Source organism: Aulostomus chinensis, chromosome 19, assembly GCF_037954235.1.
Source record: "Aulostomus chinensis isolate RoL2024-O1b breed Wild chromosome 19, RoL_Achi_v1.0, whole genome shotgun sequence".
In the NCBI taxonomy this organism is placed as follows: domain Eukaryota; kingdom Metazoa; phylum Chordata; class Actinopteri; order Syngnathiformes; family Aulostomidae; genus Aulostomus; species Aulostomus chinensis.
This window is the reverse complement of record NC_141338.1, coordinates 14538732-14564510: the sequence shown is the minus strand read 5'-3', so window position 1 is coordinate 14564510 and position 25779 is coordinate 14538732. Positions and strand designations below refer to the sequence as shown.

The window sequence follows — 25779 nt, the reverse complement described above, 5'->3', positions numbered from 1 at the left end:
CCAGGGGTGAGATTAAAGACGTAATTATCAAGTCACGTAAGGTTTTCTCTGAAAACAGAACAATGCCTGTTACCTTCTAAAAAAGAAAATTGATTATAATCTACAAAGTTGAGAGACTTTTTCATCATTTGATCCTCATAGGGCTTATTTGAGAAAAACATCAATTTACATATTTGTTAACTGAATAATATTCACACGTGCTTGTTATTTCTAGGTATAAGTGGTGTAAATAGCTGGCATGATCATTTCATTAAACATATTGAACCAGATTTTGTCATCCAGTTAGACATGACAAGCTGCATTTTGAGGACAAGGACCAACAGATCACGGTAGATCTTCACCTGCTGAATGAGAATTGGAATTGTGGTGACGTGGACTGTTTCACCACATCGTGCCTATGTTGTCAAAGGTTGCCTCTTGGCAACCAGAATCCCTTTCCCAGGGCTGAGTCAGACATAGACACCTCTATAGATATGCTAATTTGACTTTGTACACCCGTATGCATGACAACCACGCACTGTAATGAGGCAAGATAACATGGAGAGACTTATGTAGAATAGCATCCTGTCAGTGATTTATACAACAAACCTGACTTTTTCTTACAGTATGTATAGTGTTAATGCTACCAGTGAGTAGCGCAGTCATTTTTGATACATGCAGGCAGCCAAGATATTGGCAAATTCATTCTACCTCACTGAGACAGCTGAGAAATGTTTCACTAGAGCTGCCGTTGTAGTATACAGTAATCAATTTCCTTCAACAAAATTTACAAAGTCATACAAAGTTTCAAGTTATAACCTGAAATGAACAATTGATGCCATTAGATTTTTGACAATTTTTGACAGAAAGAGTCCAATATTTGTTTGCTTTTACTGCACTCTGGTGGACAAAAATATAACCAAAAATGGTCTTTTTCCTCTTACAATTTTGTAAATGGCTTTAATTCACTGTTAGTCTTCAAACATAAACACAGCAGATCTGTTTCTTCACTTGTATTTATTTATAATAATAAAAAATCAAACTGAACAATAAAGTGTGTGGAGATTTGGATTGATGGTGCATTTTCATTTAAATTATATAAAAAATACATTACACTTCAGCCTTTTTTAAACTAACTGGCATTTGATTATATTTTATTTTGTTATTCTCTATTTCACTTTTTTATTTTTAAATTAAACATCAGCGATAACAAAACAGTTAGGTAAATGTGTCAGTAGACCAAGTTAATGTTTCGGGTCATTAGTAAGGATTGGTTATTCAAATAAGACATATACCAACTGATAAATGAATACATAAGAAATAAATAATGGAGAAAAAGAAACATGCAAATACAATTCAGACCAAAAAGCGGGGGGCATGTAATTGTTTCTGTTTTTTTCAGACAACCGCTATGACGCAGAAAAGACGAGATTTGAAAAACCACGCGATATTTACTTTAGGGTCAGAGTCGACATTAGCCATATGTTAAGAGAGCTTGCCGGAGAGTTCGGTACATCTCCAGTTTGCGCATTACTTGTAATGTTTTCTGTGAAAAGTCATTCATTTTTTTGTTAAAATGCAGATGTTACGTAGTCGACAGAGTTAATATTTTCTCCACAGTCTTTTCATTTGTTTTTATCCTGATATTTCCTGTGCTGCTCCTCGTTAGCTTCGCGTTTAGCTGAGATGCTAGTTTGAATACTTGAGCGTCTGAAGTCTTTTCTACATTTCTGATTCGATATGTTAAAAAGCCGTTCGATACTAAGTGCCTTAGTAAGGAACAGCAGACTGACAGTAGGAAAGATCTGTAAGCCAACAGTACAAATGAGTTTGCATCTGTTCTCTTGCTAATATTCAACTTTTTTTTTTTTAGATTATGAAGCTTGCTGCAAAATATCCTTGTGTCATATAAAGGCTTACTAAACATTATGTAATGTTACTGGAGGCTCATGTAAGTGTAACAGGAAACATGTTCAATCATCCTCACAGGTGGCCCTCAGAAATACTCCTACACAATGAGTGAAAGATCCAATGAGGAGCAGACAGCCAAGAAAAGAGCCAACGAGGAGAACCAAGACTCCCCTGAGGCCACAAAGAGAGTTAAAACCGAGGGAGTTCACACTGAAGATGAAAGGAGGTATCCGAAAAAGAAAGTGGTCCTGCTCATAGCATACTCTGGAAAGGGATACTACGGCATGCAGGTAGGCTGTGATTCTAGCATTCCTATTTAGGTTCCAAGCTCTTACCACTAACTATACTCACCTGATGTTAATGTTTCCTGTGTTTTAGAGAAACATTGGAAACACTCAGTTCAGGACGATTGAGGAAGACCTTGTCACAGCTCTTGTTAAATCTGGCTGCATCCCTGAAAACCACAGCGACAACATGAAGAAGATGTCTTTTCAAAGATGTGCCAGAACAGATAAGGTAAGGGCTGGTAAAGGTCGTACATAAGTCATAATACTGGATTTATCTGCAGATCATTTGGAAGTGACAAGTAATCCAAAAATTTTGGTTGTTTCATCATCAGTAATGATGAGCAAAGAAAAAAAGGGAATGAAACGGGATCATCGGATGGAAATATGTAAGAAAACAACAACAAAAAAATCTCAAGATTAAAAACCTGAAACTATTTGGAAATAGAAAAAAAATCAATATCCAAGCCTAGAAAAATCTTTAGACCGGGTTTGCCTTTTCTTTCTTCTATATTGTCATGTTACCATCTCCCGAACTCTGCTGCCTAGCTATGAAGACTAGTCTAACCTGTATGCTGGTGTGTATTTGGGATCATTTAGGGCGTGTCTGCGGCAGGTCAGGTGGTGTCTCTAAAGCTGTGGCTGATCGAAGAAATCGTAAAGAAAATCAATGAGCATCTGCCACCGCAGATCAGAGTGCTGGGTGAGTCATTCAGTCAAATTCTTTTATATTTGATCCATTATTCAATAACTGTGTGTTAAAAACATAACGAGAGGACAAGGGGCATCTTGGTATTTGGTTATTCGTCTTTATCTTTGCGCCTGCAGGTCTTAAAAGGGTGACCGGTGGTTTCAACTCCAAAAACAGCTGTGACGCTCGTACCTACTCTTACATGCTTCCCTCAGTGGCCTTCTCTCATAAAGACTATGATACCACAGATATAGCGTCCTTTCGCCTGGATCCAGAGACGCTTCAAACGGTGAACCGTCTCTTTTCGCTCTATAAAGGCACCCATAATTTCCACAACTTCACCTCTCAGAAGAGTCACAATGACCCCAGCGCCCACCGCTACATCATTGAGATGTCCTGTGGCCAGCCTTTCATCCGCCGCAACACTGAGTTCTCAGTGATCACCATACGAGGGCAGAGCTTCATGCAGCACCAGATTCGCAAGATGATCGGTCTGGTGATAGCGGTTACTAAGGGATACGCCAAGGAAGATGTGATGGAGAGGAGCTGGGGACAAGAGAAGGTAGATGTGCCTAAAGTCCCAGGTCTCGGGTTGGTGCTGGAAAGGGTTCACTTTGACAGGTACAACAAACGCTTCGGAGGGGACGGGCTGCACGAGCGCCTGGAATGGGACGGCGAGGAGGAGGCCATCCAGGCCTTCAAGGAGGCGCACATCTACCCTACCATAGTTGAGACGGAGTGTCAGGAGGGTTCCATGGTCAGCTGGATGACCACACTCCACTGCCACTGCTTCGAAGGCACAGCCAACGAAAGACAAGCCCAGGAGGACCAGAAGCAGGTACCTGGGAGGTCGATATAATATCATTAAAATACTGACATTAAAAATCACATTTTTTATTTACTGTTGATAATTTTCTCTCTCAGGAAAATGCAGATGAAGGAGGTGACTCTGATTAGCCTGTTCAAAGAAGAGACTTGTGTTTTTCTTTAATTTCTCTTTCTTTTTTCTGAAGTTTGCCATTTTTGGGGTTTCTCCCAGTGCGAGTAAATTGTTTCTCATATCCAGATGTTACAATGCACATAACCAAATAATAAAATCCTCTTTTCATTATATCAGTGTCATATTGATTATTCACACACTAATTTCATTGTGGAAGTGTAGGAAAGGGGGAAAGTCACTGAAGCACACTGAGGGTTAATCACATTATTTAAGGTACAAACAAGAGGGACAAATGTTTAGATGTCGAGTCAGATTTCATACAAACCATTATCATTTTTTAATCTATGAAATTAAATCTAAGTTAAGTGCATCAATTTTTATTTTTGAGGCATGAACTCCAGTGGAACCCCTCGTAAGTGAAATATCCTGACTGGGGGAGGTCATCAGAACCTGCACTTGATTTGGTGTGTGTGACGTATGGGACATTCATACACTCATAGAAACAACAAAAGTAGTCATTAGCTTCTTTGGGCTAGACTCATGTTTTCTGCCTATTCAAATGCGTTCTAGAAATGACCTCTGGAGGGCAGCAGCAGACCTTCGCTGCGGTGAATCGGCGAACTTAATCGGAGAAGAAGAATGGGTCAACAGCGCATGCTCATAAACTATGGCGCCGGCCAAGAAACGCAACGTGAGCCTGGTGAAAACAACAGAACAAAGCGTTAAAACCGCTAAAATCGACCTGAACAGTAAAGTGGAAAAGATACTTGAGAGCAGAAAGCATGCTAATGACGTTTTTGATATCTTCGAGTTCGTTCAGGTAAATAAAGGCACCGTCATTCAGCTAACTAAAGCAAACGAGCTGTGCCTCTTCTAACTTCACCTTCATGTATCCCTCACGTATTTTCGCAGTCGGAGAAAGAGAAGGATGTTGTCAGTGCTGTCAGTGCGTGCAGCACTTTGTTCTGCACTCTATTGGAGAGAAAGGAGCTGTTTATAGGGAAACTGCCCGCTGAGGAGGAGACTTTGAGGGGTGAGTACATGTTACATCTCACCCTCGCAGCACTGATGTGCTTACTTTAAAAATGTACCCTGTCGCCATTAATTTAATAAACACAGATTACACCTCTCCCTGAGTAAGGAACCTTGCCTTCACGCTGTTTGTCATCCTCCCCGGTTCAGGTGAAACCAGTGCTGAGGAGAAGTATCACATGTTCATGCGACACCGGTACAACAACTGTGTTGAGATGCTGCTTGAAAACCTCAGCCATGAATGCTATGGAGCCCAGGTGAGCTGGCTGCAGACGTGAATGGAAAGAGGGTGTTGGAGCAGGTCCTGCAGTGTGGATGTGTTGTGTTTGGGAAATACAAGTGTATGCTGTGTGTGTGTACTTGTGATCATTTTGTGTTGCACAGATGAACAGAGAAGACTTGTTTGGAGTTTAGTATTTTCCTCCAAAAAACCTGGTTATTCTATAGGAACCAGCGATCAAACCAGGATCTTCTCAGTCACTCGATCACCTGCTCCACCTCCTGAGACACATGTGACTTGTGATAAACTATAACAAGTGAAACCATCATATTGTCGAAATAAAAATGTTATGACCCCAGTGAACATTTATTTTCTCAATGTTAAATTGTAATTATTTAAGATGTAACTACTAAAAGCATCAGAATAACTGTTGTTCATTTATCACCAACTCCTCTCTTTCTACTACGACTACATTTGAACCTACTAATACTTCTGCTTCTCCTGGGTTGCAGTTAGTCAGCAATGTGTTCACAAAACAGTGTGAAGTGGATTGTTTACATGCTGTCAAGTCAGGTGACTCGTAAGGAATCATGTGATAAGCTCTTTATTACTACGGCTCACCTTAAGTTCCACTGATGGTAATTAATGCGTATCTGCCATCTTTCTTGTGTTGTAATTTTGATCCTAGCAGCTATTAACCGTGACATAGAGAAAGTAAATGAAGTTGGCTGTTTTCAAAAGCAGCTGTCTGAATACAGGAGAGTGCCTTGTGCTGCCTGATGAAGTTCGCTGCAGGAGAAGGACAACACCCCCTGGAGGACTTGGACTGGAGCGAACACTACAACTTCCCCAGGAGACTCATCCAGGTAGGACCTCCGTGTCAGTGGAAGAAATAATATCATTTATCCGATCTGTTGTGGAACTAAAGACCTTCTGACATTTCTGGGTTACTTCTGATCAGGCAGTGGTGGAGAGACTGCTGTCCAAAACTACCGACAACTCCCTCCTGATCTCCAGGTACCAGGAGTTTCTGGAGAAGGAGGACGTTCGCTATTATGTCATGAGCTCCATCCGTGAGAACGTGGGCAGGGTCATGGACAAAAGCAAAGGGGTAGGAGGCTGTTACTGCCTGGTCATTGCTTTCATTGTCATCCCCTCCTACTTGATGGGCTGAATCATCATAATTTGTCTGGTTCGTCTCAGGCGGTGATGCCCGTCTATCAGAACAACGTTTTCACCCTCATGTCCAACATCAGTGTACCCAGTAAGGAGTCCGAGCTCTCGGACTTTCTGGTCAAACAGGAAGGTGAGACTTCCTTCATCATTTTGGCAGATCTTTTACACACGTAGTTAAATTTTCTGTCCCTAATAAAAAAGTTGTTTCCTCCCAGCTAAACACGAGGACTGGAAAGCTGCTAAACTGGGCGTAAGTAGAACCCGTTTAATAACGTCATCCCGTCAATGCTCCCATCGTTATTGTTTCTGAGCGAGACGGTCGTGTTCTCCTTCATCACAGGAACACAAGCGGGCCTTTGAGAGGATGTGGCTCGGGTTTCTCAAGTATAAGGTACCGTAAAATTGCACTAACATATGACCCCAGTCAGAGCTGTTCACAATTCTAGTCTTTAAAATGCATCTTGAGTGACCGCTTGTGATCCGAGCTCACTCCCCCCACTCTGAATGCACATGAAACCCCATTGTTTCATTTTGCAATGATTTCACCTGCGGTTTGTTTTGAGCGACGCACTCAGGTATACGACTCAAAATGTGCATAAAGGAAACACGGATTTAAGCTTGCCTTTAACTTTAGCTAGATTTTGATGGATTTCTTTGTTTTTTTTATCTGTGTTTACAGATATTTCAAAGCATGTATGGTAATAAAAGATGTCCTCGAAGGCAGGAAAAAGTCATGGAAATTTGTCAATAAAATGTCGAAAAAATTCCGTTTAAGGAAATATCTTGTTTTGGAAGAGCTGTGAGGTTATTTATTTATTTCAGTTAAAAGCTGAAGACGGAGCTGGGTCTGTTTCCTGGTGTGTTCCTGACAAACCAAACCAGCCAGAATATTTGATGCACTCCTAATGAATCTCTTAAAAATGATCAGGCTTAAGATGCAGCTCTCAGTCGCTTGACATTGCTGCTTAAACAGAGGACGTCAGCTGGTGAGGCGGCCCGTCAACGTGGCCCACATCGCCTCTGAAATTGGTCACAGTCATCAGATCTCAGTGTTCACACCTGTACTTGGAGTCATACGCCTGTGACCGCCTCATTCAGGACTCATCGTACCGCCAGGTCTGGCGCTGGTGTGCTGCCATGACTATGTCTCATTAATGTCTCCTCTCTCCTGTAGTTGCCAAGCAGTATGTATAAAAAGGTTTTGGTAATCCTCCACGACTCCATCTTACCCCACATGAGCAAACCCACACTGATGATCGACTTCTTGACTGCCGCCTATGGAGTTGGTGAGTTGGAGACGTGGTTCGGTTGCGACAGCAAACTGTTTGTCTTTTCAAATGAACCACGGAGGCATTTCCTACGTCTAGTCTCTGCGGTGTAAAACTGAAGGCGATGGTGTTCATGATGTTCTGTTTTTATTGACCAGGCGGGGCCATCAGCCTGTTGGCCCTCAATGGACTTTTTGTCCTCATACATCAACACAACCTGTAAGTATTATGTGCAACCTACACAACATTTTTATCATTGGATTCAAAAACAACAATATATGTAGAGAAAACATGAACGGAAAATTAGCCTGTCCTGAAGCTACTTGAAAGATCCCTTGTATATATATTATTTCCTAATTGCCACTCAGGGATAAATAAAGTTGTTTTTTTTAATCTGCTTTGTAGTTTAATGTTTTGTGTGTGTGTGTGTGTGTGTGTGTGTGTGTGTGTGTGTGTGTGTGTGTGTGTGTGTGTGTGTGTGTGTCAGAGATTACCCGGATTTCTACAAGAAGCTGTATAATCTTCTTGAGCCATCTATTTTCCATGTCAAGTACAGAGCACGGTTCTTCCACCTGGCTAACATCTTCCTCAGCTCCAGGTATGACCACTCCCAGTCTAGCCAGCCTCTCTCCACACAGTATCTAACATAGTTAAAACTAAAGTAATGCATTTATACGTGTGTGTGTGTGTGTGTGTGTGTGTGTGTGTGTGTCTCTCTCTCTCCTGCAGTCATTTACCTGTGTACCTTGTGGCAGCTTTTGCCAAACGTCTGGGTCGCCTGGCTCTCACTGCACCACCCACAGCTCTCCTCATCGTGCTTCCCTTCATCTACAACCTGATCCGCCGCCACCCATCCAGCCGAGTCCTCATCCACAAGCCCAGCACAGAAGATGGTTGGAGTTTCAAAGCAGTGGGCCGATATTCTGTTTCCTCTTTGGGAGTGTAAACATTTGTTTTTCTTCATAATGCCAGAGCCGTTAGAGGACCCGTATCTAATGGATGAAGATGATCCCGCTCATTGCCGTGCTGTGGAGAGCAGCCTGTGGGAAATCAAGGTGTGTTACACTGCCTTCTACTAAACTAGGACTTGTCTCAGTCAAATTTATTCCCCTTGTTGATCGCAAACCTGCTGCATAATCTAACTCTGCGGACACCGACACTGAGTTTAAGTTCACGTTCTCATGCTTCTCCGCAGACGCTGCAGAAGCATTTCCATCCAGATGTGGCCAAAGCTGCCATGCTGATCAACAGCCCCTTGAAACAAAAGGAGGATGACATCAGTGAGGTGCTGGAGATGACAACATATGAGGTGAACGTCTTAGCTTTCATGTGAACTTTTTGGATTGATCCAAAATTGGAACTGAAGCTTCCTTTAGGTTCTACGTGAAGCTGTTTTCAGGCCTGGTACACAGGTTTACTCCCCTGCATTAACCCGTGAAACTGGAGACGCACTGATGGGACATTCTGGGTTGCCACCAGTGTTAAAGACCAGGCCTGGCAGCTGCCCTCAACTGAGGTGCTCATCCTGACACTAAAACTCAACCACATCGCCCCACTGTCCAATTAAACAATTATTCATCTCGCAAGTGTTGCACACAATCCTGTTGATCAAAATATGTGGTCTTTCCATCACGGCATATAAAAGAGATGAAAAATTGTTTAAAAAATTGCTAATCCAATATGCCAAAGTGGTTAAAAACAATAGAAATCCATCTTAGACCATATTGGAGAAAAAAAGAAACATTGAATGATTTGGTTATTTGGTTATTGAATTTGCCTCTGGGATCAATAAAGTATCTATCAATCTGTCTCTCTATCTATCTGTCAAAAAGTGCTTCTATTACAGTGGCAACAAAAGATAGTATCCATGAAATCCATTTCCAAAGTCCCCCATGTTATTAATACAAAATATCTTTTACCAGCTGGATAACAACATGACTGTAGGATATTGATCAGATTATGGGCTTTACCTCTTGTTTTCTGCTAGGCTCGACATGTATCTAACTTAATCCTCATAGCAACGTGAGGAACAGCATTAATGCTTTATTCTGTCTCATTCCTAGGTGATGGAGAGAGACCTGAAGCAGAGCCAGCTCAAGAGCATCCCTCTAGAGTTTGAACCCGCCTCACAGTTGCTAAAAGTAGGACAAGATGTGATTGGACAGCACTTCTGCCTGGATTAGCGCCGTATTCACAGCGGGGTGGTAATGTCAGCGACCAGTTCATCTGTCCAGGTGCATCAGGACTGCTTTTCACATGGTACAAACCAGTTAGAACCAAATCACATTCATCATTAAGTCTGCCTGACTGTCGATGTCTTGAAAGTGAGTTTTATCCATCAGTAAAAACATTTTAACATTTTGCTCATGATGAATAAACCTCTTTTCTTCAATTAGTCATGCTTCTATTAGTTCAAGTCCCTTGAATTGCCAGTTTACTGTGTGGTTATGCATCACGACTGAAATGTCTTTTCATGATTAAAACCATATTTTTTATGCGTATGGTACGAAGGTGTTCTCTGAATGTATGTTCCCTCTATTTTCACTGTTCTACCTCTTTTTCTCTACTACATGTATAAAGTCCTGTAGAGCAGCCAATTTGCATTTTTGTGCATATAGTCAGTCTCCACCTGCCAAGAAGTACAAAAAAAACATCTCCCTGAATGTCAGGATGGGTGAATTAGACCTTAAATGGCACAGATAAACCAATTTGATGGCAGCCAATTTGTAATTTCATCGCAGGTGAAACACTCGTTGTAATAATGGCCGTGGTCCATCCTGGTGGGAGAGGACCGTAGTGTGTACTGGCTCAAAAAATGGAAATGGACCATATTTCGGTTCTCCAAATTAGGTCATACTTGTTTTTCCTCTGCTATTCAATAACAAAACAGATTACGGGGAAAGAGCCTTTATCCTGCTGTGTCAAAGAGAGTAGAAGCACAAGAAGAGGACGTTGTTGACAACAGCGCTGCCGCCATTTTGGTGTGAATACCTGAATGGAAACGGCGCAGAAGGAACGTCTGCAGAGTGACGGAAAAAATGGCCAAGAAGAATAAGAGGTTAAAAGTGGCATCAATTGTTTCTTGATGACTTTTGGAACATAATGTTTTTCGGTCCCAAGTGGTGCAGGACGCCCATGCCGCGATTTATCAACCAATGAGCTTTCACCTGTCGCTGTTACAGTCGTGTACATCCAGCCTTAGCTTGTAGCTTGCTGTTTGTTGCTACAGGTGTTCAGTGGCACTGCTTGTGTTTTATCTAACCTTTTAAAATCTAAAAAAAAATTAAAACTACACACATAGTATTATAGTTTAATGTTCTCAGGTGTCTGCTACATGCTAACACTTTGGCTAAAATAGGTTTAGGAGTCAAATTTGTCTGTAACGCCACCTTAAAGTATTTAATTCTTAGAAATCAAGTGGTATGAGCCTGCACTGCGGGCCTTAGCCTAAATACCTAAATATATAAAGGTAATATTTGGCCAACAAGTATCCTTTCATTTTCCTGATAAGGTGATTTTGCAATTCTCCTTCTCCATCTTCTCTTCATATTTCATCCTTATAAGTATGCCATATGGCCACCCAGCGGGCAGCCGTGTGTACAAGAACGCTGTGAGAGAAAATTCCGACTTGTGTTTCAAAAGAGCAAGTCATATCAGGGAGAAGCTGCTATCTCTGCTGAGATTTGCTATGCTATTGTTATGGAGGATTACAAGGAGAGAACATGCTGGCTCCTGAAGATGCTGAGATCCTGACGGTGGGATGCAGGAAAAACGGAGGCTCACAGTCAGGAGGATGAAAGGAAGTGAACAACCCCTTGGAAGGTAACAGTCTCTCTATGTTCATGAGAGTGTATTGCACTGTGTATTCAACATTTAAACTGTTGCAGTTTTTCACATACATGTAAATACTTCTACCTCTTGGACAATGTACAATCTGAAGCTTTACCTAGTTTTTCTTCAGTGGAGTCTTCAAAAAGTGCACAGAGCCAAATAAAATCATTCAGTTGTAAATAAAAAGGACGATTTTTCTTTTGTAATGGATCGGTGAATGATACAGCTATTACTTATATTCAATGTGTAATACTATGAAAACAAGGATTAGCTGTTTGATGTGAATCAAGCTGAGCAGAAAACATGTCACAGGAGTCGTGCGTGCAGCTGTGAATGAACTTTATAAGGGGAGATCACACACACTGAAATTAATCTTTGCAATAGCTTGATAGATGAATTAATTGGTATGAGACACCCCATTGAGGCTTGGAAAATAACTGCTCCCTGCTCTCACTTTGATAAATCTTCTAGAGATATGCCCTGGCAGCGTCTCTATAACTCCCATGGAGGACTTGGCAGGATGGGACAGTTCTGCATAAATCTACAGGACCCCTGAGCTTTTTTGTGTTGTTGCTGTTGTGTCTGTCCCGCTTCTCCACACTCCCCCTGCAAGCAAGCAGAAGCTGTCCGAGGTGAGTCAGCACAGACAAGCTGTTGGAGCATTTGGCGGCACATCTTAGAGAGTCAGGTGAAGAAACCTGTGGAAAAATTCCTGTTTTCTTCTATTGTGTTTAAAGATAACGTACCTAGATTACCACCTCATTTTTATATTTTGATGGGGGCTGGAAAAGTTATATTTTCAGTCTGTCCATGCATCTGTAGGCACCAATCTCATTAATGCAGTACCTCAGGAACACTTTGAACAATTTCAACAATTGCTAACCGTAATTACGACAAAATTTCACAAAAAATATCGAAAAGAATAAAACGATGACATTTTCTATTTAAAAGGTCAAAGGTCAACTTCCTGGGGGAAAAAAAAAAAAAGCATTTTCAGTGTCATCATTCCTCCATGTCCCTGAGATTGGTTGTTATTATCTGCCTTCTTTCCCAGTCTGGTTAATGCAAAATCTCAGGCAAGCGTTCAAATTTAACTTCTTTTTTTTTTTTTCAAATTTAGCACAAATGTCTGCTGGCACTTAAGGATGAACAGAAGATTTTGGAGGTTACACATGAAGGTTAAATTCCCAGTGGCACTCAAGCACAATGTGGCATTTCTAGGTTACTTATTTATGTTTTAAATGCTATTAGAGCCTTAACTGTATACAGTATCTTATCAGTTAATGCAAATTGCAACTGGACTGGTTGGGGAAGCCGTACCATTGAGGTGGTAACTAGTTACTATAACCACTTTGTTGTTGGTTCATTGCTTTTGTCACAAAGTTGAAAAAGTTACTTGAGAAGCAAAACAACAAAAAAAAGAACATGTATCTTTTCCTGCAGTTATTTTTTACACAAAATGGATTTTCAGGAGGTGAAAAAAAACTGCAACTGAAATATACTGTGGGAGTATTTAGATGAATCAAATCTCCTGAGATCCAAGCAACGTGAACCGTGTTGTTCTGTGTTCCAGCAGCTGTGCATAAGCTTTTCTTGGGAGTGTGTTTGCGTGCACGAGTTGTGTGCAAAGGTACGAAGCAGGACAACCTAGATTTGAATTTAGCATCAACTGATAATAGCACCATCACCACCACCACACACACACACACACACACACACACACACACACACACACACACCCTCCTCCTCCCTATATTGTGCTGCAGGGTTACAGTAATCCTCTCTTATGTAACTGAGTGGAGCTCAACCTCTCACCGAACACACTCACACACATCACCCAACACATGCATCTATCAATCACTCTACACTCCTACAAATACACACAGATGAACTGATGCAGAGGCAGCAAGGTTAAATTGGGGGTGTGTGACAGTGCAGTATATGGCTGATTTGGATGTCAGAGATTGAATATGTACCCAACTGACAGTTACAAGCAAGTTATGATCTTAATGAAAGAAGATGAAGGAATTTTACAGTAAGTGCCAAAGGCTCAGTAACGTGTGTGACTTGAATATGTAATCCTTGTTCTTTCATTGCAGCAATGTTTTTTTCTAAATGCAGTTACACATTGTTTGCACTAAAAATGGATTTGTTTCAGGTATTAATATCATAAAGCTCAACCTGTTTAGCTGTAATAACCACCTGCTGTTGCATGAAATGATGTTGCTCTTTGGTAGTGGTAAGCTTTTGTGCTGCTGGTTCAGATTGTTGTGTGTGTCAGAGAAAGAAATGAAGTTAAAAGCACAAACTAACAGAAAAAAAAAACATGTTAAAATGCAATGTAAAATTTGACAATGTCAAGGTTCTGCGTTCAGAAATTGAATTGAAGATACACGTTCCAATTATTAAACAGACACTGTACTCACTTGAAATATTTCATATCTGTTTGTTTTGCATTTTATTTTAAAAAGTAAAAGTGCTGCGAATTTTGACAAAAGAAAGTACACTCAAATATGGTTAGAGTTTAGTATTTGAACCTCTCGAACTGGTAGCATTATTAAGTACAGTGAGTAAGTAAGTTGTGTATTTGGGTGTAACAGACATTCCTAAACTTACTCCTAAATTTTCTCCAGTTTTTATTATGAAAGTTCCAATATCAACACAATATATTTAAACAGAAATATTATATAGTAATTTTGAAAGTAATTACAAATGTTTTAAAGATGTGTTTATTACGCATTATTATTGCATATTTTGTTTTTGTTTCAGTTGTGTAGGTGTGAGGACAGCTTTGCCAGCTTGTGTGTGTGTGTGTGTGTGTGTGTGTGTGTGTGTGTAGGTAATTTATAGTTGTGTGGGTTTTGCAGGTGATAATGCGGGATCACACGTCCAGCGTTAATGTGGAGGAGCTTCTGAGGCGGTCTCAGATGGAGTTGCAGTGGATCCAGAGACAGCTGGCCATGATAGCTGCCAGAAACACACACCATCACCACCTGCACACCAAGGGCAAGGTACTGTTGGCCTGCTGGGGCTCTACCCCTGACATTGCTGCTGCAGCTACAGCTCACGAAGGGGGAATTAGTCGGTATTGTTGGTACATTTGGCTCCACAAAAAACTCCTCTGTAACTAGACATGCAATTAAAATTAGGACTGATTGTTTTCAAAAATACCTAATTACTTCTTTGTTGTTTTAGCTGGTTGCTATGGCAATTGTGTTATTATAAAGAAAGATCAACATTGTGTTGTTATTCATGTTTTGATAGAAAAACATACTAGAGGTCTGGATGAGACAAAGTTGTTTTCCTTCGCCATTTTGGATTTTTGCACGTTCATATCCCATAAAATCTAGATTGACCGTTCATTCCCATTTAAATCACTTGTATTTGTGGTTGTTGAAATTTATTTGAATAAGAAAGAATGACCACAATATGTATAATTTCTCATCTTTCAAAAGAAAAAAACAGAACAACGCAATTGGGTACAAATATGAAAGATTGATGAATTGATACCGTGCATGTATTGTAACTGTCAGTATGTTAACCTCACAGTTTCTCAGTAACATTTAGAATGTTGCTCCTCAACAATATTCTTTCCAATAACCCTATCAGCTGAGTTCAAATTGACCTTTCCTGCTTTTGTCATTTGGAAAACCATGAAAAAGGTCAAAGCACCACAGTTAATGACCTCCCTTTAGAAAACAAGGAACATCTGCTCATCCAAATGTAAAAAAAAAACAAAACCCAAACCCTTCATTATAGGTTATTAGATTTCAGTTTTTGAGTAAGTTCTCATCCACCCTCATCTCTCACCTGTGTGAGTTTCTGTTGCTTTCTTACAACACAGAGATTGGGCTGTGTAGGGCCGTCAAATGCGATGTTCACCTTTGAACAAATCAAATGAATGTACAATTTGTTATAGAGAACTTTCAACTGTAGGGCAGTTAATTGCCTGCATCTAAACCCTTAAATGCTTTTGTTGTTTGCTTTTGGCACAAGTGAGAGTTACATTTGAATATTTTACTGCCGTTAGTCTCGCTTTGCCGTATTTCCTGCACTATCCTGTGCAAACAGAGTCCTGTAGCAATTTCAATATAGTGGTTTGTTTTCCAGCTCTGATGTGCATATACATGTCCTCCACTCTTAACATTTAACAAGGGAGGTAGTTTTATGTTTATGACCATAAATCCTCTCTTTGACCTCAAATGTGTCCAACAAATGTAAATGTCTGTTGCTGATTGTACACAAGTCATTGGAGCTTAGATATCAACTGGCACAGTTTCCCCCGATTTTAGAACTCTGAATTTAAAATATAGGGTAAACAAGTTAGTTTTATTTATTTATTCATCTAATGTCTGATAAGGCACAAAGGTCTTTTTTCATCTCAAAGTACAACCCCAGATCATTGTTTATTGTTTGCAAATATTTCGTGACAATCCTTCTACAAATATATCCAGAAGAGGACAGAATGCTTCTGTGTTTCAGTTTTACAGATCCAGGTTTATAGAGGGCGCAGGGCAGTTGACATTTTTAAAAGAGTCATCAGACATATTTCTGCCCAATTCCATCTGTTCCTGAACGCCAGTCTCTCAAGGCTCCGTGTCATGCCTGAAAACCAATTCTCACCGAGAGTAATGTGTCTACGGCAAGGATGGGAGCAGGCGGTGAGCAAGTGTTGCTAGGCAACAGAGTGGAACAGAGCGTACATTCTGCTTTCTCTTCTCACTCACGCACACTTAGTGTCTCTTTCCTTCTGTCCTCTCCTCCGTCCTGTCTCTCCTTCTCGGCGTTGCAGTCAAGAACGGCTAATGACAGAGTACATTCGAGTGCCTGCTGCTGATATAAACTCACTAAAACCACCATGCTGATTGAATTTGAGTCTTCTGGTCTGGGATTTATAAGAGGTGGAGGGAGCAAAAGGGACGCTTGTACAGAGGATCTGTCCAGGAAGTTGACAATCTGATTTGCTCCTGGAAAAAAAAAGACAAGCACTAATACCAAGAACATTTGTGAGAAGCCCTTTGGCTCAGTGAGACACAAAATAAGATATTTTATATACTGTGTATATATATGTGTGTGTGTGTGTGTGTTATAGATATGAACAGGAGCGATGCGGATCGCTGTCAGCTGCGACATCTCATCTAGTCTTTTTAGGAAGTAAGAAAAATACTGGAGGAAATACAAACATGCTCACCCACAGAATATTCATGCTTGTGATGTTTTTGGGCGTGCACATGTCTACATATGAGCTAGACAGAGAGTGAAATGGAGGGAGGGGGGATCTTTAAAGCAGAGGACGGTGGAGAGAGCGTTAACACATGCAGAGATGGCACCGAGGGAGTGTCTGTGTGTGAGAATGCCATGAAGCTGCTGACTTGTAGCCAGCTGTGGCTGCGTACAGACCCGGCAAGCTGTTAAAGCTGCAGATTGGAATCGCTCATTGCACACACAGACCTCCATCCACTGGCTTACATGTGTACACACACACACACACACACACACACACACACACACACACACACACACACACACATACACACACACGGACACACGGACGCGTCAACTCTGCCTTCACTGCCAGATTGTGATGTGACGGAAAGGGAAGAGAGTCATTTTGGGACAAAGGGGGCACTGCCTTAAAGGTAGGGACATTATCTGCATCAGCAAAACCATACTAGCATTGCTGCACCACTCCCCCCACCTCTTTAGATCCTGTTGATTTCTTTTAAATCTCAAAACACACAATTCATGCACTGGATGCTACTGTTGCTAATAGCAGGAGCAGGGATTGTGAGAAGGAAGGAATTATGTTAGGCTGCAGAAACAAAAATGTGTGATTCACATATGAGTTATGTGAGCAGCTCTGTTGATTAAAAAAATAATGGAATGTCTACGCTAATATCTGTTCATCCAACTGCACCAAGCAGCGAAGTTGCAGGTGTTTCACTCACACACCAGATGGCGATATCTATTTAGTCAAAGTAAGATTAACTCGGGGTACCCTGGTGGCTCAGTCAGCAGAGCACAGACACCTCTAACCACGATGCCCTTGGTTCAAATCCAGCCGGCTTCCCTTATAAATCCCGCTGTTCCCCTCCACTTTAAATCATCCAACAAAGGAGTGCTTAAGTGAGCCACTGAATGAATGCCTACGTAAAGTATATGTCTCGTGGCGAATAAAAATCAGTAGCTATTAATTACTGTAGAAGTGGAGGGCTGCAGCCAATGAAAAGTATGAAAAATGCTGCCATTACATAATTATATGCTGTAACATCTTAATAACTACCCGCATGATCTGCTTTGCTTTATAAACATGCCAACCCAGCTCATCAGTTTTAACCCGTAGATTCATTCACAGCATGAAATCTTTTCAACAGTGTAAAGTCAGCAATTTACAGAGGGAAGGTCCAGATATGTTTTTTTTCTTACTAGCGATTCACCGCAGTTCAACAGCTGATGTTGCTTTTTTTTTAATTTGTGATTTTCAGTATTTAATTTTCTCATTTCAGAGGGTTGTGTTGTATAAGAAACCGAAAAAAAATGTGTTTGTGTGTGTGTGTGTGTGTGAGAGAGAGAGAGAGAGAGAAAGAGAGAGACAGTGCTTTATGATTCAGCATCTTGCACCGAAATCCACAATCAAACATCAACCCAGGAGATTCACCCAGCATCTTGAAATGTGACCAGACTGTTAAACAAAATCAAGTTCATAAGTAGCTGCCCAGCTGTTCTTGTGGAAATTTTTTTTATCACGGCTGCAGAAATACTCAGAGTTGCTACTTAAGGCTTAATAACCATAGAGTTGAGAGGAGATGTTTCACACTGAGCTTGAAATCCACCTTCTATAAGAATTCAGTTTGCACATCGCTTTAATCAGTTTCATCTAAATCTTAATTTTAAGGTGAAGTAGTCGATATTTTCCTGTGACTAGTGATTTTAAAGCTTCAACTACACTATTCGTACTTCTTATGTATTACATATGGACAAAGACATGGGATCAATAAACTGCCTGGTGACACCAGAACCCAGCAACTCATGAAAACAAAATACGACAAGCAATTAGAAATTATTTTTATTTTTGTGAACTGGTCGAACTATGATAATTAGAAGAGGAGAGAGAAAAATGTTCCATTATACACACACAGAGTTCGATGCTGAAATTCTGAAGGTTGCTGCAGAGTCTCACCTGTGTTCTCCACTAATGGATGATGCCTGCACGCTCTCTGCTTATTCTAATTTTTGGCATCTCTTCCATCTGAGGGTCACTTACTGTGGTGAAGCTGTGCCAAGGTTGTGACCCTTGTTAGCCATTATCATGAAAATTGAAATAACAGGCCAGTTTGTGACAGCGTGCAGGTGAGTCGTCCAGAATGTTTCGCTGTACCTTTCACTGTGACCCTTTTAGACACCAACCCCCCAACACACGCGTTTTTGCACGTGCACACACTCACGTGCGTGCGCACACACACACACACACACACACACACACACACACACACACACGCACATACAGCAGGAGGTTGTCAGAGTGAACGAACACGTCATGTTGCCTAACTCTGGCGCAGCTGCTGTCAGGGCAGCTTTGGTGTATCCCTCCGTCAGTGTGATGTTTCCCCAGTGGATGGAACAGTCAGGGGCTCCCTCAGATGGGGCTGGTTGTAGTCATGCCCTCTGATGTCTGCATTCACCCGATTTGTCATCCTGACCGGATATGGGGATGAACTCATCATACCCCACGTAGACGAGCTGCTCATTAGAGCTGATGTGGAGGCTACACAGAGGAATGGCTTCCTCACTAGCGACTGCAGACTTTGCCCCAGTGTCAATCAGACCCTCTTATTCATTGTATTGTTTTTGTATTTTATATGGACTAACCTGTGGCCTTAATTAAAAAAAAAAAAAAAATTCAGTCTAAATTTCACTGCTTTATTTTATAGTCTGTATCTCAATAGTACATATATCTAGATGTAAGAATAAGTTTAAATTCTCACAGTGTATGTGCAATCGCTACAGTTACAGCAGTGGTCAGGAGGAATAATGCACAGCCTTGTGTGTATTATTACCCTGACACCAAAATTAACAACAAAACAAAAATTATATATTAAGGCCAGTAACAACTGGGCCACAAGCACATTATCTAGCCAATGTTCAATGTGCTAGCTAAAGTGAGCTAATGTTTTATATAGTGGCGTTACCGTGACTGATTGACTTAAAATGATACTTCAACCAAAAGTGTATTTTGTTTTACAAATACACATAAATAGTTGTTGTTTTTTTCAACCCTCCATCACTTCTTGGTGACCCCAGAATGCAGGAAGAGCCAGCTATGTACAATGAGCTTTAAGATAATGGCGCTGCATGGCATCAACAACAAACAGCAGCGAAACTGTTCAACAGTATCCATTTGTAAACTGTCCAGTTATATGCTCAGTAATGCACAACCACTAAAGCTAAAACAAACAAACTATGACCAGTCCGCCGTGATGCTAATGTGGACAAGTATGAGCGAGCTGGTTCAACTGACTATGCCAGCTGGTCACTCTGCACTGCCATGAATAAATATTCCGTATGATTTGCTTGAGAGTTTCTAAAAGATGTCTTTGTGGATATTTTTGTTGTTGTTTGTAGTTGGTGGCTATGGGGCGCCATTAGCTAAAAGCTAAGTGTTAATTGTTGGTTGTATAGACCTGTAAAAAAATGTTTTTCTAGTAAATAGTGGACTAAAACTGTTCTGTTATGCTTGGTTGGAGCTACTTTTGCATGTGTAGTATTCTGACCTTACTTGTAAATCACATCTTAAATGGATGGAGACTCTATATATGTATATGTCAATGCGCAGATGTCCATATGGCCTAATTTCTTGCTCTGAATAGCTTGAGTAAATGCGTTGTCTGTCTGTTGGCAGGACTAGCGCTGTATTAGCTGGCGAGTGTGTAGCTTGTCTGGTTGGCAGGTCTTCTGTGTTTAGCAGGTGGATCTGGCTGTCTGTCCATCTGCTTGGCAGGGCTCATCATGGTAGCTTTGGCAATCTGAGCAAACTGACAGGCCTGCAACTTTGTTTTTAGCATTTGTTTTATGAAAAATGGTAGTCTGAGTTGCAGTCAGGACATCTGGTTGTTGTTTATATGAGAAATCTTTTGTGTGGCCGACAAGATATCAAATGGTCTGCTAACATGTTAATTAGAATCATACAAACTGATGTTAGAACCATCTGTTGCTCTCAGGGGTTACTAGAGAAAAAAATTGCTCAGAGGGACATTTTAATTTCTTCCTTAATTTTGCTCCAAATGGAAAAGGGTAATTTTGAGTGAGAGCAGAGATAGAGGGGTGAAAAGAGAGCGGTTTTCTTTTGAGTGCGGCGATGATGCTTTATGATTGCGGTGATGTCGGAGTGGCTGACCTGGCTTCGTGGGCTTTGTTTTCAGCCGGCAAATGAGAAAACTACACTGCATTTGAGATTTCATGTTGTGGCAGAAAGAGTGGAGCATCAAATCCATATTTCACCTATGTTGTCTGACAGAAAACAATGTAATGTGTATCTTCATGTATGCCCATTTGGAAGGCGTCTAATTCAAGAAGGTGGAGATATTGTGTATTCCTCCTAAATCAGCTTCCCCTTAGCTCAGCCGCACTGCCACTCAGCTCCTCCACTATCTGCATCCTCTCTGGTGGCCTTAAAGCAACTGGAAAATGGGAAAAGTAGATTGGCAGCAAAGCAGCTCTTTTCAGAAACAGGTCAACTGCAAAGTCAGAAATGTGGCATTAAATTGTGCAAACTGATGTCTGGCATTAGCTAACTAAGAAATAAGAACTCAGCAGAAGCGTTCAGGCTGCCTAATACAGATATTCTGTACATTTCCATGGAGAATTCAGGCGTCAGAGGCTTCAGAACTGAAAATTGTGTTTCAAAGGCTATTTTGCCCCATCAAGAAAAAAAAAAAACACACACACACACACACACACACACACACACAGTTTGACAAATCCTGCTGAAGCTCAAAACCTGTTGCAGTCGCGGCTTCATTTTCAGGCTTGTTAATCCTTCTCCTTTGACTGACCTCGTGGGACGGAGCTAATGCCTGAGTACATCGCTGTAAGCACAGTAGCCCTAAGTCTGTCTCTCATAAATAATACGAACCGAGGGTTTGTTCCGCCATATTTATTATTTTAATATGGACAGGTCAGTCGGTCTGTTGTTCAGCCTGTCAGATGGACAACCAATTTTACAGACACAGACTGAGATGGTAAATACATCAGACTGTTCATGTAGCTGATAGGTTCCATGATTAGCGTTTAGGTTGCATAATATTGGATCATAATGTCTGTATCCAATATGGTGTATCATACAACTACTGAAGCCTATAGCCTACAGATACATACTGATGTGTGTAAATACCAGTTTCCAGTAACATTTTATTTACTCAAAAATGCACATAAACAAGCTGGATATGAAGGAGTAACAGTTTTCTTTATTTCAAAGGCCTTTGGAAAAGCCCACGGCTTCTTGTTGCTTCATCATCAACAAAAACGTGCAAAAATGAAGGAACTAATCTTGATGGGCGAGGCAGATATTATCTGCCATCAGGCCGAGACCGATACACAAGGCATTGGTGTGCATCACTAATCAATGTGTGAATCTGAAGCTAACAACCCTGATATTCCACGATTTGAGTTTAACACAAAACTGCATGTGCAAGGGGAAAGTCACCATCATGGAAAGTTACTTCCTCCTTTTTGGTGAAAGAAATTGTTTTAGTCTCTCAGAGCCGCCAGCATGGTTGTGTAGTATTCCTTGGGTAACATGGACCATGGATGAGCAACAGCTCATCAGTGCTTCTGTTGTCATTTTTTTTTATCAACTTCATAGGAGATTTGCCTGTTAGCATGGATATATAAATATACCTACAGTGGTTATATTCTACATGGTATAGAGCTAATGACAACAAACAAAATCTCTCATACGGGTAATTCTGTATTATATTTACACGTTTTGTCTTTCAGTCAAGGTATGAGGTTTCATCTCAACAAGGTCCAGGCCACTCTGCTCACAGTGCCAACCGATTTCAACTTCTAGAGGAGAGAAACCGAGCTCTGAGGCTTGAAGTAGCGACACTACGCCAAGAGAAACAGCAGTATAGGAAACTGGTAAACCCTAAGCACACTACATTTTGTTTCTTTGTCACACACACACACGCGCACACACACACTACGTGAAGACCTCACTGTCTTCCTCACACTCTCCGAGATGCAAATAGCAGAATATAATGTCAGTGCACAGGCAATGTGCTCATAAGTGTAGCTTTTTCTTCTGATATTAAAATTGTAATGGCAATTGTTGTTGCATGCCTATAGAGTCAGTGATTGCATGGCACGCTGTAGTCACTGCACCAGCTTTTCTTCTTCAAGGACATGGTTGTGCGACTAGCATGGTCAAATGCACAGATACTCCCTCTCTCTGCTTTGTCTTATTTATGCAGCTGTAAACATGTATAATGTAGCATAAAACAGACAAGACAGGGCATGTGCTTTACCTCGTGTATAGGAGTCTGGGTGTGTGTATCACTGTTTGTGCTATATGCTCATGCATGCATTTGTGAATTTAGTGAACTTGTCCTTTGGAGGCCTCTCCCAGGTGGTCTCAGATGGCAAGGCGTGTGAACCGTTGTCTTGGCAACACGCCCATTTGCAGGAGTGTGGACAGACTGGCAGAGGGGAACTGACAGAGCATAATGGCTGCTTCTGTTACAAGCCTCCGTGGCTTGAAATTAGGTTCAGTATAGTGGAGTGGGGCTTGCATCAGTCTGCATTTAACAGTTTATGGATGGTGTCTCATTTGGGCTGTGATTGAGAGCGCTGTCACCTACTCATCGACGTGGTGAAGGAGTGTATGGATCGAGTCATGCTTGCACAGACCACATGGCTAATTCGTCAGTCAGCAAGTCATGGATAACTGTAACATTACCAGCAATGTTTATTACCTCCTTGATAAGGCTCTATTATCCCCTCTATTTATGTTAGTTATTTGATCACATATCAGTAGTGTGAGATGTACTGTAGAGGTCTAATCCAAAATTAACTTGTGGTAAAGGAATATACACACATGGGCACATCAGCACTGGGTGCTGGGTCAAAGCAAGAGTTTGACTCTTTAGGAAAGAACTGCCGCAGCAAGCTGAAGACATTTCATTTATTTAAAAAGATCACACAACGTTTCAAATTCCTAATTGATCGACATTTGGAACCATGGTTCAGCAACATATATTTGAATTAACTCACGGTATTGCAGAATGGCATCTTTCCTGGCTTTTTGATGTAAGTGTACATTTTTGTGAGTGAAAGGGACATCATGGCTTGGATTAACTGTCCTCCATTGTGCCATACACGGTATCACCACTGGATGGTGCTAGAGAAACTTTCACATCACATATTCTTTTAAATTGACCAGATTTAGTTGTTTTTTTCTTTCTTTCTAATGGATAGCATGACTCCATTTGAAAGCAGTCTCTCATGGTAGCAAAATACGGATTAGGTGACTCACATCACTCCCAGCAGAGCCTCATACACCATTCAACATTTTCATTTGACTTTTAATATTGGACTCATGCCCATCAGGTGGTCATAAACACAACATTTAGTTCACTGATAACACGTTATCAATTTAAACTCCATTCTACAGTGTTCCACCCCACCATGTTTCCTGTTTTCCTTCGAGATATTAATCTAAAACCGAAGGGTCTCACAAAGCGGAGACTTGATTTTTATTTATTTTTTTTTACAAAGCAAATCAAATCTCGCAAGCAACAAGCTTTTCCTGTAAAGTCTCCTGAGTTTGTTGGTCAAGACATCGGGCATCAAATGTCATCACTGCTCCCAAAACTCCCTGCAGACAGGCCAACTCAAAGTTGTGCCAAACAAAGTTGTGCCAACTAATTATCTTTGGTTTAGATAATTTATCTTTTATAATTAGAAGGACTTGAGAGTAGAATTCCAAATAAGTTAATTGATTGGCAAAGAGTTTGCTATTTGGATTTGTAAACTCAAAATTGGAGGGTTTTACAAATATTAAAGATTTATTGCTCAAGTAAAGATAATTATTTGGCACAGCGGCTGGTGATTTCCTTGAAAATTTATAAATTTGTTTTGGCCTAAAAAATGAAGTCCAGTTAGTTCCTTTAAGTTATCGCTGCTTTTCATTTTTATATTATGCTGTCAATTAAAGAAATCAATATACCCTTCCACCCGTATAGGACTACTAGCTTTTCCTTTGAAAGGAAAAATAAGATTGTTATTTAGTAGTCCTGAGGAACAGACGCGTTATTATAATCAAAGGTAAATATATATTCCTCATTTATGTAAAAAAAATTGTATTTTAAAAACAACAAAGAGACGGCTTTTGCTGTTGAAGAAGTTGTGTTCCTGAGAGGAGCCTTTCTGTTGTAAAAGAAAGTACGAAAAGATGAGAGTTATTGTGTCGTATGTGAAAGAGGGTCCAGGGAGCCAGTTTATCATCTACGAAACAAAATATAGACCCCTTTTCCCAACCCCCTCTCATAAACCTTGTTTAAGACTTACTCATATGAAACTTTTATTTCCACACGACATGCCTCCATGGTGCAGTTTCAGTGAGCTTTCTTGTTGCTGTTTGGTATCTTTTGTCTTCATTTTAAGGATAAAGAATGATTGCTAATTCATTTCCAGAATCACTGCATTTTGATTCCTGTGTCTTTGCTTGTTCTTTGATTTCCTGAATTATTTTGTTATCTAAACGGTAAAAAAACAATACTGAGAAAGCTGACTGCTTTCTAGAAAGAAAAAAAAAAAAGCCTCTGACTGGTTGCTTAGGAACAATCAGTGATGGACAGTTGGGGAAAGGTACCCTAGGTGAGAGATGACCTTCTGTGTACTGTGTAGCTGCTGCTAAAAGGCCACAGCTGTCTCCCTGGATACCATCCCTATGGCAACGATTGTGTACTGCTAGCAGCTGGCCTACTGAGATGATAGTCCTCATGATGATGTAGGCTGTTCCCAGTGCGAAGAAAGAATAACGTCTGATCAATAATCACTAATAGCTGTGTTGTCTCTCTCCGTTGACCCAGTAATCTCTGTTTTAACTCCCTCTAATCACAGATGCTCAGACAAAACAGGGTTAATAACAGTTCACTGTAATGTAACACGATTTAGCTGCAACAATACTACCACCCACAGGATATTCAGAAAATTCACATTGTTTTGACTCACGAGGCTGTGTTAACAAATCATGTTAGACAGGCTGCGTTTTAGGCTGAGGATTCTTTTCTTTCCTTAATTTATTGCAGGCAGTTGTTTCAAGTTGTTTCTATTTAACTCGATTATTCTCCCCTCAGTCCTGCCAAGCTGTAGAATGCTAAAGGAAAGAACAATAATCTTTAGAAGAAATGTTATGAATGTCTTTTTTATTGTTAAGCTCAAAAAAG

At 40.7% G+C, this 25779-nt stretch overlaps 3 protein-coding genes across 17 annotated transcripts in view; all 3 read left to right on the top strand.

The window, feature by feature from the left end:
* Positions 1-1400: 1400 nt before the first annotated feature.
* Positions 1401-3970, top strand: pus1 (pseudouridine synthase 1). 3 transcript variants are annotated; one of them, XM_086187216.1, is made up of 6 exons: positions 1401-1489; positions 1969-2180; positions 2269-2406; positions 2775-2877; positions 3003-3703; positions 3790-3970. In XM_086187216.1, exons 1-6 carry the CDS (start codon positions 1462-1464, stop codon positions 3820-3822), a joined length of 1215 nt encoding a protein of 404 aa, XP_086043342.1. In that variant the 5' UTR covers positions 1401-1461; the 3' UTR covers positions 3823-3970. The 3 variants fall into 3 exon arrangements, with proteins under 3 accessions (XP_086043342.1, XP_086043341.1, XP_086043343.1); XM_086187215.1 differs by having other exon boundaries at positions 1435-1786; XM_086187217.1 differs by having other exon boundaries at positions 1440-1515.
* A 414-nt stretch (positions 3971-4384) lies between these two features.
* On the top strand, positions 4385-9896 carry noc4l (nucleolar complex associated 4 homolog). The gene is made up of 15 exons (XM_086188568.1): positions 4385-4625; positions 4718-4838; positions 4988-5094; positions 5816-5923; positions 6019-6168; positions 6261-6363; positions 6449-6483; positions 6574-6624; positions 7408-7519; positions 7660-7720; positions 7989-8099; positions 8231-8394; positions 8474-8556; positions 8697-8810; positions 9565-9896. Exons 1-15 carry the CDS (start codon positions 4473-4475, stop codon positions 9682-9684), a joined length of 1593 nt encoding a protein of 530 aa, XP_086044694.1. The 5' UTR covers positions 4385-4472; the 3' UTR covers positions 9685-9896.
* A 1208-nt stretch (positions 9897-11104) lies between these two features.
* LOC147244178 (RIMS-binding protein 2-like) overlaps positions 11105-25779 on the top strand; it is a 70243-nt gene continuing 55568 nt past the window's right edge. For 9 of the 13 annotated variants that reach the window (XM_086188566.1, XM_086188557.1, XM_086188567.1 and 6 more), the window contains exons 1-3: positions 13185-13367; positions 14200-14343; positions 22328-22471. In XM_086188566.1, coding sequence (XP_086044692.1) covers positions 14206-14343; positions 22328-22471 — 282 coding nt within the window. In that variant the 5' untranslated portion in view covers positions 13185-13367; positions 14200-14205. Of the gene's footprint in view, positions 11324-11803; positions 11965-13184; positions 13368-14171; positions 14344-22327; positions 22472-25779 lie in introns of those variants that run through there. The other 4 variants (XM_086188562.1, XM_086188559.1, XM_086188555.1 and 1 more) reach the window with 3 other exon arrangements.

Excerpts from the sequence above, each read along its gene's own strand:
- pus1 (XM_086187215.1), top strand. The coding sequence starts at position 1,720 with ATGTTAAAAAGCCGTTCGATACTAAGTGCCTTAGTAAGGAACAGCAGA. Across the intron at positions 2,407-2,774 it reads GATGTGCCAGAACAGATAAG|GGCGTGTCTGCGGCAGGTCA; the intron begins GTAAGGGCTGGT and ends GGGATCATTTAG. Across the intron at positions 3,704-3,789 it reads CCCAGGAGGACCAGAAGCAG|GAAAATGCAGATGAAGGAGG; the intron begins GTACCTGGGAGG and ends TTTCTCTCTCAG.
- noc4l (XM_086188568.1), top strand. The coding sequence starts at position 4,473 with ATGGCGCCGGCCAAGAAACGCAACGTGAGCCTGGTGAAAACAACAGAA. Across the intron at positions 6,169-6,260 it reads TCATGGACAAAAGCAAAGGG|GCGGTGATGCCCGTCTATCA; the intron begins GTAGGAGGCTGT and ends GGTTCGTCTCAG. Across the intron at positions 8,811-9,564 it reads TGGAGATGACAACATATGAG|GTGATGGAGAGAGACCTGAA; the intron begins GTGAACGTCTTA and ends TCTCATTCCTAG.